This window comes from Xyrauchen texanus, chromosome 4 (assembly GCF_025860055.1).
Source record: "Xyrauchen texanus isolate HMW12.3.18 chromosome 4, RBS_HiC_50CHRs, whole genome shotgun sequence".
Taxonomy (NCBI): Eukaryota; Metazoa; Chordata; class Actinopteri; order Cypriniformes; family Catostomidae; genus Xyrauchen; species Xyrauchen texanus.
In genome coordinates this window covers 39,150,072-39,164,014 of record NC_068279.1, presented here as the reverse complement: position 1 = coordinate 39,164,014, position 13,943 = coordinate 39,150,072, and the positions used below count along the sequence as shown (strand labels likewise).

General features: G+C 40.8%; 1 protein-coding gene across 1 annotated transcript in view; it reads right to left on the bottom strand.

The window, feature by feature from the left end:
• Positions 1-4,351: 4,351 nt before the first annotated feature.
• Positions 4,352-13,943, bottom strand: part of LOC127642884 (collagen alpha-1(XXVII) chain B-like) — a 122,118-nt gene continuing 112,526 nt past the window's right edge. The window contains exons 47-61 of the mRNA XM_052125317.1: positions 13,798-13,905; positions 13,579-13,686; positions 13,339-13,446; positions 12,874-12,927; positions 9,135-9,197; positions 8,992-9,045; positions 8,830-8,865; positions 8,586-8,603; positions 8,429-8,464; positions 8,274-8,300; positions 7,395-7,460; positions 7,115-7,283; positions 6,760-6,869; positions 6,175-6,393; positions 4,352-6,059 (exon numbers count right to left, since the gene is read on the bottom strand). Of these exons, the coding sequence (XP_051981277.1) occupies positions 5,913-6,059; positions 6,175-6,393; positions 6,760-6,869; positions 7,115-7,283; positions 7,395-7,460; positions 8,274-8,300; positions 8,429-8,464; positions 8,586-8,603; positions 8,830-8,865; positions 8,992-9,045; positions 9,135-9,197; positions 12,874-12,927; positions 13,339-13,446; positions 13,579-13,686; positions 13,798-13,905 (1,323 nt within the window). The 3' untranslated portion in view covers positions 4,352-5,912. The remainder of the gene's footprint in view (positions 6,060-6,174; positions 6,394-6,759; positions 6,870-7,114; positions 7,284-7,394; positions 7,461-8,273; positions 8,301-8,428; positions 8,465-8,585; positions 8,604-8,829; positions 8,866-8,991; positions 9,046-9,134; positions 9,198-12,873; positions 12,928-13,338; positions 13,447-13,578; positions 13,687-13,797; positions 13,906-13,943) is intronic.

The following is a 13,943-nucleotide window of genomic DNA, read 5'->3' as shown; positions in this document are numbered from 1 at the left end:
AGGAATTGAGCTCCGCTGGTTCGAGTCTTATCTCATAGTTAGTTATTTTGTGGTGCCTCAGAGCGGAGCGGTGTCCAAGTCTCACCAACTAGCTACTGGGGTACCTCAGGGTTCAGTGCTTTGACCCCCTCCTCTTCTCCATTTACATGTCATCACTGGGATCTGTCATTCAGGCATTGCTTCTATTGTTGTTCATTTGTAAATTACTTTGAATAAAAGCATTTGCTAAATGAATAAATGTAAATGTAATGAGATGCTGGACAAAATAGCAAAAAAATTTAAATGCAATAATGTCGAATTTACTATTCACTTAAGTAAAGGCACTTATTTGTAAAGCAGTAAATAATATCTGGCAGAAGCTTTAAGAAAGAGAAATGAAGGGGAGACATCTATATAAGATACAGGAAAATATAGGCACAGGAGGAGGAACCACATCATTACTTAGAAGAAGAGAAAAATGTATAATAACCAGAATCCACATTTTGTAGGTCACTCAGTGTTAAAATAAAAAAGCATCCTTGTGCAATCACTGATATGAAGTTGAATTTTGTAGCAAAGACCATCACCCCTGGTGAGACAAAACCATGACTCATCAGTGAAGAGCACTTTTTGCGAGTCCTGTCTGGTCCAGCGTAGGTGGGTTTGTGCCCATAGGCGACGTTGTTGCTGGTGATGTCTGGTAAGGACCTGCCTTACAACAGGCCTACGTGCCCTCAGTCCAGCTTCTCTCAGCCTATTGCAGACAGTCTGAGCACTGATGGAGTGATTGTTGATTCCTGGTGTAACTCGAGCAGTTTTTGTTGCCATCCTGTACCTGTCCTGCAGGTGTGATATTTGGATGTACCAATCCTGTGCAGGTGTTGTTACACATGGTCTGCCACAGCGAGGATGATCAGCTGTCCTTCCTGTCTCCCTGTAGTGCTATCTTGGGTGTCTCACAGTACAGACATTGCATTTTATTGCCCTGGCCACATCTGCAGTCCTCATGCCTCCATGCAGCATGCCTAAGGCACGTTCACACAGATGAGCAGGGATCCTGGGCATATTTATTTTGGTGTTTTTCAGAGTCAGTAGAAATGTCTCTTTATTGTCCTAAGTTTTTATAACTGTGACCTTAATTACCTACCGTCTGTAAGCTGTTAGTGTCTTAACGACCATTCCACAGGTGCCTGTTCATTAATTATTTATGGTTCATTGAACAAGCATGGAAAACATTATTTAAACCCTTTACAATAAAGATCTGTAAAGTTATTTAGATTTTTACAAAATTATCTTTAAATTACAGAGTCCTGAAAAAGAGTTTTTAATGACAGACACCATATTAACACACATTGCAACATAAGAGAAAAAGAAGGGTGTGGGCAAAGGTTTTGGCAGGTTGGTAAACCAATGTGTTCCAGAGGGCTCTGGGAGCAACAAATGACTTTTTTGCTTGATGATGTTGAACAAATTATGTTTTCATTCTGTTGTACCTACAAAAATATGTGACCACCCTTGCAGGTTTATTAGTTCTGTGGATACCCTGGGTGAGTTTTGCACTGCTGTTTTGGCCTTGAGGAAGTATATTAAGTCTAATATAATATGATTGGACAGCCATTTCTTGTAGTGTGGGAATGAAAGTTGAGGTTCTTGTTATGGATATAGAAATGTTGGGTGCAGTAGGTAAAACACTGGCAGGTCCAGAACCAGTGGGCATATGACTAGTGGAAACCTCTTCATGTGGCATAATAAAAGCCATTAATAGTGATCTTGTAATGGGGGCCTCCTGATGTGTTGTCATGCTGACTTCATGTGACTTTTGGAGATTAAAAGTTCTGGCCACCTTTGCTTGCATTGAATGGACCTACAGAGCTGAAATATTCTTCTAAAAATCTATCTGTTCTGCAGAACAAAGAAAGTGATATACTTCTGGGATGACATGAGGTTAAGTAAATGATGAACTATAGATGGGTGAACTATCTATTTAAAATCCTGCCATGCATCCCAGTCAAACCTTGTGCTTGATTCTCTCTTCTCATGTAGTTTTGAAAGTATTGTTTTCAATTTCAGTTTTCATTCCTTAATGGTTTAATTACTAATTACTAATCAGTATTCTCCATTACTCAAATGTTGTTGTACCAGACAAAATTGTTCTAAAGTCAGTTGTCCATGCAGTTGTATGTAACGGTGAGGGATGTCTTTATAGCAAAAACCACTTAGCCAATGCTATGTTGTGCCAGGCCTAAATACACATGTAAGAATTAAAAGGTTTGTTTCAGCCCTTAAATAACTTGCCTCTAACCACTTAATGGTTTTCATGCATTTTGGCACAGGACTGTGGCTTCTTCAAAAGCAATGACCTCTTCCTAATCATCGGCAATACACCAATGCACAGGCAACACTTCATCTAGCTCCTGGGTAGGGTTGCACCTGCTGTGTGTAAGGCAGTGGAGTAGACAAGGTTGGGCAGTGGTGGGAATGGTCCCACCCAAATTAGACACTAGGAGTATTGGAGATTAAGCTATGACTTCCAAAATATATTAGTAAAATAGTTAAAAAAATGCATAAATTCTGATTTCTAAAAGTGTGAAAGAACTGCTTGAATGCACCGCCTCTGTTGTTAAGGAAAATTTGGTTTTAAAAAAATTAATTTTTACTGAGGCCCACCCAAAAGTTATTTCCTGTCTACGCCCTTGGTGTTACTAAGGGCTTAGTAATTACTAGTTAGTCAGTGCTTAATTTGGTTGCACTGCCTGTTTTTAAGGCAAAACTTAACTAGTAGGTCGTAAGCTCTCCATAAAGTAATGCGTAGTCGCATAATATGACATTAACCTGAATTGATTCAATAAGCAGCCTTCAAATTTGAACACCAAAGTGTTAATGAATTTCAATTTGATCTTGTTACGGTTAATGTTCAAACCTTGTTTTATCACGTAGCTGTCAACTGTTATAAATGATATCCCCATTTAAATACGATATGTAATAAATTATAGATTTAATAAATAGTATATTCAGCCTATGTAAATAATATTATTCAGGAACTGTATCTAAAATTAATAATGGGCAATAAATAAACACTAATACAACGGGCTGGATAAATGAGGTTAGGCTAAGTTTCCACAGACCTGGGAAATAAGGGACGGAGTGGCAAGATTTACCTGCAGCACAGCTCCAAATCCACCAGCTGAGAGCCAAACCTTCCTCAGATTGTTTCAGATATCCATAATTTCCTTACGTTACTCAGTTTTCAATTTAATTTGTATTGATTTAAAAGCATTTGAATTAGGGCTGTCGAATTAATGCGTTAATTCAGTGTGATTCATTTGACAAATAATAAAGCGCTAAAAAAATTTACGGAATTAATCGCACCATAATAAGGAAGATTCCTGAGAAATGCAAGCTTGCAGTACCACCTGTTTACTCCAGAATGCAGTACGTGAAATTTCAGCTGTATGAGCAACGCGCAGTTTAGTGAAGAAAACACTTCAGTAGGAAGAACAACACGTTCAAAACACTGGAAGGAACGGAAATGCGATCTAAGGGATCTCAAGATGTGTTTAAAGCTTGGGTATTAAACTATATTCAACTTGAGACAGTGAACTAAAAATTGTATGCTTATGATGCAACGCACCCGAGACACTACACAAGCATGTCTGACGCAGGTGTAGATTGACGGGCTCTTAAACAAGCCCTCATAATAAATCTCCAACTGATTGACAAATTCACTTGTGAAATGGATTGCTGTGAACTGTATGCCAATGATTGACTTATGAACAATAATATGATAGTAAACAATATATTGTATTCTAAAGCTGCTTTTTGTATTGTCTTATCAATGATTAACTCTTCTGCTACAAGAATGTAATGCATTTTAATTATCTGAATATTTTTATTATTATATATATATATATAATTTTGTAATATTTAAAGATAACTTTGTATAATTATATATTGATATAAATATGTATAATCTTTATATATTGAATTATTGTTATATGAGGGGCTTTCTCAGTAAATATTTGTATATGCGATTAATCACGATTAATTATTCGGGACACCATGTAATTAGTATAAATTTCCCCTTGGGGATTAATAAAGTAAATCAAATCAAATCAAATCAAATTAAAAACGTTAATCGATTGACAGCCCTAATTTGAATACATGAGACAAGACAGTCATAGCAACAACAATGCCTCTTTTACCCCATTAAAGCATTGCAGGCTACTGTTGTAGAAAGGACAAGAGACCCAGTGCAGCAGTGACCTCTGTCGGCAGAGACTTATTGAAAAGTCAGTAGAAGCAGAATTGTGCAAACTGTATTAGGTAATTTGTGACCAATTTTTTTTCCAATCATTTTTATCATTCATTGTTTATTCAGAAGTAAATGATGTAAAAGAGATGGAAATGGCCACTTGGAAAAACAACTTTTTTTCTGGAGATCTTTCTTTCACTCAAAATCACAGAACATACAATAAACAAAGACAATAAAACCTAAACTTACAAATAGAAGTACAAATATTTAACACCCTCTTTTGGCAAAATAAGATGGCTCCTGGTAGTTTTCTAACAAATCAACAGAAAAAATTCATTTAAATCCCATCCATACCTCTTTTTTGTTCACAAATTCAGAAACTTAGCTCAACATGTTATTGATGCCGCTCATAACAAACCCATTATTATAGTGGGATTTGCTATTGCCCACATTTTGATGAACAATTTCTATAAGCATAACATTCAGCTTTGTACACGCATCTCAAAAAAAAAAATATGACACAAAACAGTGTATTTTTCATGTCTAGCAATTACGTACTTCTGCAGTCAAAAAGGGCTTATGGAATTGAGTAAACAATGTAGTTTTTTTTCTTCAGATCTGACTACAATGCACTTAATGAAGGCACTCTAGAACTGTGTGACAAAGGGCAAGCACGACATGAAGCACAAAGTGTTTTTGCACAATAGGGTCCATTGTTTCAGGCCGCTACAATAAAACTGAAATCCATCAACACCACACTTGCTATAATAAAACAATTCTTGTGTCTCCTCAGTTCAAAGATTTGTACAATTAAAGCATAATAGAAAAAAGGGTTAAAAATGTATGATTGGCTGCAAAAAGTACATTGGAACTATTTTTCTTTAATTTATACAAAAATATTCCCTTTCCAAGTGTATAAAAGGCACTTACATTAAAAACATTTGACAGAAACAGATCTTGCTTTAAATGATATCAAACCACAGGAATGTGAATCTTTTATTAAAACGTATTTTCCCAAAAATGAGAGATGGGAGGTAGATGATTACATGTTAATTTTCAAGTTTGAATCCACCTCCGTTACTGTGTTAACTGGTGAGTCATATGCCGGATTTGCATGAATGCATGTGTGTTGGTGAGTCAAAGAATGTGATTATTATGCTAGCACTTGGAAGCTAGTTTCTGAGACAAACAACAGACCTGCTGGTGTATGAAAGTACAGACAATAATAAACCTGAATTGAATGATATGAGTGAGAGTTAACCTTACTCACCTAGAACAGCCAAATTCAAGATTTATCTTTAAAAAAAAATCAGTACATTCTTTATTGCACTTTACAGAAAATGCACATACACACACATGATCATGTATAACTATATAATACAAAATACTGTAAGCACTTCAAAAAACACAACTACATGAATAAATTAAGACTTAAAAGCACCTCTAGCAAAATATTCAGGCCTTGCTTTCAGACCTCATGTGTCATCCAGAGCTGCTAGCATAAGAAGTCTTGTTATCTCCAAAGCTGCACCGGTTTCCTTTTTCCTCATGTTTAAAGTCTGTAGTCCAGGCTTGAGAGGAGAGGTACAGAATTCAGACCAGTTTCATTGGCCCCTAGACATAGAAAGAGCCTCTGTAGCAGGAGTATTCAAGGTTGTCCATTGTTCCCTTTTATAATTTTTTATAAAAAGCAAACAGGGCCCACTTCCAGGTTGTAATGTGAGCCAGGTTTAGTGCTGGGCAAGTTGTAGATCTCCACAATGGGCAATAAGTTTGGGTCCTGTGTCTGGAAAACAAACTGCGCCTGATGCCAGCGACCATCTGTGATCTGAGAGGATAAAAATTGGATGCAAGGCAATTAAACCCACTCTGCTCCAATGAGAACATACACAAATTACTTTTGAGATTATGAGATTATGACTATAATGTTATTACATATTTACCCAGCAGTCATCCTTTATCAGATCAGGCTCGATGAATCCTCCAGCCTCAACTATTTGTCCATTCCAGGCTTTGAAGTACACTGCACTAGATGACGGTATTTTGGAGTCCTCTGCTGCCCAAACAGGGAAGTTCAGGCAGTGGATGGTGATGATCTGCACAGCCTCAGAGCTCAGGAGGTGGATAAAGTTAATCTGGATCAGACTAACACCAATCTCCAACTTCAGAAATCAAGAGAATAAGACATTTAAAATGGCTTTACATTATTGTGAATTTTAACATCATGGCTGCAGTTTTGATTGCAGTATATGAAGTTCTGTTATGAGTTAATACAGAGATATTTAAGCCATACACATATTTATGTCATACATTTGACCACAGGTCCTTTTGGAGCTTGACAATCAAGGTCACTATGTACAGGTTTGTGACAACACTAGGTTGAGTAAATGGCGACAGGATGTACATTTCTGTGTTTTCTTTAGATTTTTTTCCTGAATTATGGGTATTTAAATTATGTGAAATCTGTTCAGTTCTACCAGTGCAGGCCTACTCATAACTTTCTATAGAGAATTGCCAGCTTTCAAAACCTTGGACACAGCTACTGGCTTAAGGCAGGTCTGGCCTCCATTGGTGAAGTTGCAGGTCACCTCAATATTGTCAGAGGTGCAGCCCAGATTAGGATCTATCCAGTAAATGCCTTTAGTAAGGAAACAAGAAAATCAGACTTGAAAAATCAGCATTGACAAGAATTTTACCAAACTGACTTGATTTGGGTGATAAACACTTACATACACCATTATATCATATTTAAACTACAAATGTTTATTAGCTAAATTAATTATATGACTTGTTTTTGAATAATGCAGCTTCAGAAATTGACACAGAGCTACAAAAATAAATAAATAAATAAAATGCAAAAATATTCCCAATACAATCTCTCACCATCGTTCAACTTATGTTTACAATAGAACAGATCTCTACACATTCTGGCTGGATTCTCCTGCGTTCCCAGTGGGTTCTTGATGCTGTGGATGAGGGTACTGAGGTAGTGAAGGGTCTTTAAGATATCAGATCCCTGGTTCATCATCGGAAGATCAGTATCTTGATAGAACTGTGTATTGGAATGAGACACAGCCCAGATACAATGTTTTGCAGACTACGTTGTCATTAACTGACAAATGAGTTTGTTAGGGATGATCTTTCAATATTATTTTGTACTTACCTCAGACCTTAAAGCAGAGCGAGAATCTATTATAACATGTAAAGCAGCACCAAGAGCCTCTTTGTCCTACATCAAAACAAAGTACAGTGGATTTTAACATGAAAGCAACTTGTGCGGTTAGACATACTGTACATTATATGTTCTATCTTTGTCTAAAAAATCGATTATATTGGATTAGTTCACAAAAATGAAAATTCTCTTATCATTTACTCACCCTCATGCCATCCCAGATGTGTTTGGCTTTCTTTAATCTGAACTCAAAATTTCTCATCTCTGTAGGTCCATAAAATGCAAGTGAATGGGTGCCAAAAATGTGAAGTTCCAAAAATCACATATAGCCATCTTAAAATTAAGCCATAAGACTCAAGTGGTTAAATGAAGCAATATGAGAAACAGATCGATATTTAAATTCTCCTTCTTGCTCAGTCAAACTCCACTTTAACTTAAACTTTTACATTCTTCTTGTGTTTTTGGTGATTCACATTCTTCATGCATATCGCCCCCTATTGGGCAGGGAGGAGAATTTCTAGTAAAAAATGACTTAAAATGTATCCGTTTATCACTCACTCCTATCATAACACTTCTGATAATATGGATTAAAAACTAGAGTCATATGGATTACTTTTACTGTGTTTATGTGCTTTTTGGAGCATAAAATGTTTGACTCTCATTCACTAGCATTGTATGGACCCACAGAGTTGAGAATAATAAAAATTATAATTTGTGTTCTAAAAATAATAATTTGTGTTCTGCAGAAGAAAGAAAATCATACATATCTGGGATAGCATGAGGGTGAGTAAATGATGAGGGAATTTTCATTTTTGGGTGAACAATCCCTTTAAGTTTCTACTGACAAGATGTCTTTTCATGCCCACTTACAAGAGAGAGAGATACACCAGGAGGCCCCTATAAACCAACAAAAGATAAGGAAATAGCAATATTTAGTTGTACTGGCATTTCATTTGAATGCACTTAAACTAAATGCATAACACTGTCTATTCATAGGGTTAAAATGCAAATAAAAGAAAACTTACTGGAGGTCCACGTGGTCCATGAAGACCTGGAGGTCCCTAATGAACAGAGAACAATATATTTTTGATGTCAATTATTTGGCTTAAGCCTAGGTTAAAAAGTACAACTTAATCTAAATGTAAAGGAGTAGCAACATTGAAGGACATTTGGGAAACATACCCTGGGTCCTTGAGCACCCTGTAAAAAAAAGAATACGAATAAAAAGTGTAATTGCTTTAATAAGGATCCCTTTTCAATAGTGAATTCACTTAAAACAGTCAATAAACATTTACTCCCTGCTCATCTGAATGTAGTCTCAGTAATGTCCCTCTGTTTTCTATGTTCATTATAGAATATAATGAGTGGATACATCATTGCCCTGTAACAAATATGAGAAGTTCAGCATACCAAGAATGACACTCACCATTTCCCCTCTACTTCCTTTGTCTCCTTGCGGTCCCTAATACATAGAGAATTTGGTAAATTATTTCATATTTAAGATTATGCATCCAATTCGAGAATATCTATAAAAACAAGCTATCCTTAATAAAGCCTAACCGAAATGAGTGATGAAGATCATACATACTGGATTACCACTTGGCCCAATGATACCATCAGGTCCAATGGCTCCTTGCACCCCCTTAAAAAAGAAAAACCTACAGTAGTTGCTGATCATGAACTCATACATCTCACTTGTGTTTTAATTACAGTTCTCAAAGTGTTACTTACCATTAAACCCTGAGGACCCTTTGGACCCTGGATACCAACTGGACCAAGGTCTCCTGGTGGCCCCTGTGAACCAGCAAAATGTCATGGTTACTGTTGTAACCTCCGTTCCCCGATGGAAGGAACGAGACGTTGTGTAGATTGTAGTGACAAAAGGGGTCTCTTCTGAGAGCCTCGCGTACCTCTGAACTTGAGAAAGGCCAGTGTCAAGTTGGCAGACAGAATTTGCATGTCCAGCCCCCGGACATGCGGGTATAAAGGGAGCGGGCTAGTGAATGCCAGACAGGTTTTCACTGAAGAGCCGAGAATACGGTTACGGCGCATTACAGTGGTAGGGATATTGACGTGGCAAGGGGAACACAACGTCCCGTTCCTTCCATCGGGGAACGGAGGTTACAACAGTAACCATGACATTCCCCTTCTGTCACTCACTTGATGTTATGTCGATTGTAGTGACTCAAGGTTTCCCACTAAAAAACACCATGCACTAACCCGTGTTACATGGCTGCCGAGCCAGGTGCAAGCAGGCTGTTGCGTGCTAGAAGCAGCTGGGTTGGCTGCACGTAACCCTCCCCAAGGCCCCCCCAAAAAAGTGTCATATACCACTCTTAGGTTCCAGTACCCGTACGAGAACAGGCAACATGACTTGTATGGGAGCCAGCTGGGCAGCCGTGGCCTTTTCTCTCTCTACGTTTCTCGCCATAGAGTTAAAAGCGGCTGGGGCTATCATAATGCTAAAGATGCGTCAGGAAAGGCGTCCTTTCCAGTTCCTATTCTTTCAGGGGGAAAAGACCCTGTGGAGACCACTACCTGCCCAGACTGGTGGGAGGTAACTTGTGGTTAATACACACGGGGGTTGTCAAGCCACCCGTGGACCTGATGCGGTGTTAGATCCTGCCTGACAAGGGAGGAGTTGCTACAGACACGGCGACCGGAGGGCAGCGAGGACTGCCCAAGGGAGACGTGGGTCCTGCCAGCGGGGGACCGTACCGTGGAAAATACGTCACAGGGAGTTGCCTAAAGCGGAAACTATGCCTGTGGAGCCCAAGCCCAAAACGGAGCACTCGACTCGTGGTGGTTCTGGAGGCAAATTCCTCCACTGGATCTGCAGCCAGAGGGCTAGGGAGGAAGAGCATCCAGGAAGCGAGAGGTTACTGGCTAACCTGGGAGAGAAGGTACACTATATCAGCTTGGTGAAGGGTGCAAGGTACAAGCAGAACTCCACGGTCTGGGTGTGATAGGCTAGGGAATATCATCAACAACCCAATGACCTAACCTCTGTTTGGAGACAGCGTTCCCTTTCCACTGTCCGCCAAAGCAGACAACAGAGCTGCTTAGAGCATCAAGAGCCCTCTGTGTGGCCCACATGGGTACGCTAAGCACGTACTGGACACAGCAACAAAGAGGCTGGGTCTGCCTCCTCCGGTGCAGCTTCAATTGCAGGTTCACAACCTGGTCCCTGAAGGGGGTTGTAGGAACCTTGGGCACGTAGCCCGGTCGCGGTCTTAGGATTACGTGAGCATCTGCTGGACCGAACTCCAGGCAAGTGTCGCTGACAGAGAATGCTTGCAGGTCCACAACCCTCTTGATGGAAGCGAGCGTGATCAGGAGGGCCGTCTTCAAGGAGAGGGCTTTCAGCTCGACTGAATCAAGTGGCTCGAAGTGGGGTCTCTGAAGGCCCGAGAGGACCACGGAGTGATCCCATGAGGGGAACAGGCACGGCCTAGGAGGGTTCATCCTCCAGGTGCCTCTAAGGAACCTGATGATCAGGTCGTGCTTCCCTAACAACTTGCCATCCACTGCGTCATGGTGAGCCACTATTGTGGCTACATAAACCTTCAAGGTGGAGGGGGACAGCCTCCCCTCCGCCTCTCCTGCAGGAATGAAAGCACTGACCAAACTGAGCATATCTGTGGGTCTTCAGATCTGGAAGAACACCAATTTGCAAACAGACGCCTCTTGAGTGTGTAAAGCTGCGTGGTAGAGGGAGCTCTGGCTTGGTTGATTGTGTCTATGACTGCAGGTGATAGACCACTTAAGTCTTCCGCGTCCCATCCAGGGGCCAGACATGGAGATTCCAGAGGTCTGGGCGCGGGTGCCAGAGGGCAGAGAAAGAAGTTCCTTCCTCAGAGGAATTTGCCAGGGAGGTGCTGTCGCGAGGAGCGTGAGCTCCGAGAACCAGGTCCGGGTGGGCCAATAAGGAGCCACCAAGGTGATCTGTTCCTCGTCCTCCCTAACCTTGCACAGCACAAGTGCAAGAAAGCTCACTGGGGGAAATGCGTATTTGCGCAGCCCCGGGGCCAGCTGTGTGCCAGCGCGTCTGTGCAGAGAGGAGTCTCTGTTAGGGAGTACCAGAGCGGGCAGTGGGAGTTGTCTTGGGAGGCAAAGAGATCTATCTGTGCCCTGCCGAAGTGGCCCCAAATCAGCTGGACCACCTGGGGGACCTCCACTCTCCGCTGAGCAAGACCTGTTGCGACAGCATGTCCGCCGTCGTTTTGCGGTCGCTAGGGATTTGAGTGGCGAACAGCGACCTGAGTCACGGCTGACTCCAAAGGAGGAGATGGCGGGTGAGTTGTGACAGGTGACGGGAGCGTACGCAGCCTTGGTGATTTATGGGGGGTTCATGGGGTTTTACCCGGCGAAACAGAGCCCATCGTCATCCCCAAACCGCCTTCAACGCCAGCTGGGTCATCCTCAATCCCAAGGGAAGAAAGAACGACGTGGGGGGCGGCTGAAGTGGCTTTCTCTCGTGAGAAAAGAAAGCCACGACCGCAATGTTGCCATGGCTATGTTCTCGCACTGAGAACATGAACCATTCATAAAAAGCTGCCTGCGTGTGTTCTCAGTCCAGGCACACGAGATAGCTTTTATGACCGTCAGAAGTGGAGAGAAATCGACCGCATCCAGGAACTACACAGCAGCGGAAGGGCATCTTTAAAAAGACGTGTCCTGAAAAGGACGTTCAACGCTCGCTTGTGTATGTTGCTCTTTTACCAGAAAACAACTCTTAGAGGAAAATAAACTCTTTCAGAGAAGTCAACTCTTTTATAAAAGAAGCGCTGTCAAAGCACCCAGGGGCAGAGTCTGCACAGCGTGCAGAGAGGAGAAAGCTGCTGAAATGTGCTGTCAGATCCAACCGAAGCTCTCTTGCAGAGTTGGGTGAAGCAGTCATGTGTCATACAGCTCGCTGATCACACGGCTCCGAAGAAAAAAATCTGTCTGACATTCGCTCGCCCGCTCCCTTTATCCTGTATATCCGGGGGCGGGGCATGCAAATTCTGTCTGCCAACTTGACATTGGCCTTACTCAAGTTCATGTTCAGAGGTATGCAATGCTCTCAGAAGAGACCCCTTGTGTCGCTACAATCGACACAACGTTGAGTGAGTGACAGAAGGGGAACAGTTCCTAACTAATGTAAAGTCAGACTATAGCCTTGGCAATGGCTATCAGACAAACCTGTGTGGCCTCTAACAGAAACAATAAATGTTTTGTCAAAACACATTTTGCAGACTCATTCTTTTAACTAGTCTTAAAAGTAACAGCGCAAGAACAGCTGTAATCAAATTCTATATTGCACTGTCAATTGGTTTGATCTGTGGTATAACATTCACATCTTTCAGTCTCGTTGGTAATATCTTGGTAAAACATGAATCATTAATCATATCAAGGTAACATCTGAAGATACTTAGAATGTACAGAATGTTAAATTATATGATAATGAGAATAAAGTATGTGAGTTTACCTTTGGTCCAAACATCCCAAAGACTCCAGGAAATCCCTGTTCACCAGTATCACCCTAAGGAGGAAAACATTTTATAAACCACACATCTTGATCCAAGACTATAAAAGTTAACTGACGCCCGCCCTCCCGAATAATAAATACAAATCTGGCTTTATTTTAATAAGAAGGAGCTAAAAGAATGTCTTTGAATACCTAATATAGGGGGTAATCCAGATCAAATAGTTAGTATTCAGCCCATCATTGATTTCTAAATGAGAGCTGAAAGTCATCACTGACCAGTCAGAATAAAAATATTTCAGAAAGCTCAATTACCGCCTGACTGCAGCAGTTACGTTCCTTATGTGACTTTAATGACATAGAGATAAATCATTAAAGCAAACTGACTTTAGCAAATTAGTATTGGTGTGGTTGCCATATTTCCAATGGATTGATTAAATATTGTTATAATAGAGAAACAATACTCACAGTTTGCCCTTTGACCCCTCGGTCACCTTGTTTTCCAGGAAATCCCATCCCTCCACTAAACCCATACTTGCCGAAAGGTCCAGTTTGGCCGGGGAGGCCCCTTTCACCCTAAAACACAGTACAGAGAAAGATCTTTAAGCTAAAAGCAGAAAATAGTGACTTCTACATAAACATAAATAACAGGTCCCTATTCATATGTGTATTGTAACTAACAATGCCACCCATAGAACAGGGAAATACCTTTGGCCCAGAAGAGCCTTGAATTCCTGGTAGACCTGGTACACCTGTTTTGCCTTGAGAACCAGGTTTTCCATGCAGACCAACCTCCCCATCACTTCCATGCTCACCCTAATGTGCAGAAAAAAGAAGAAGAAATAAAAACTCATCACAAACAACACCTCCCTAAAGCACCTAGGTTAAATTAAGTTTGAAAAAAGAGAATTACAATAATTGTCTTACTGGCATTCCTTCAGCTCCATCTTTCCCAGTGAGTCCATCTACCCCAGAATCACCCTCAAGACCCTCACGACCAACCAATCCTCTAGGGCCAGGAAGACCAACAAGACCCTTTCAGAGGAAAACATCAGTTCTACTTAAAATCAGCT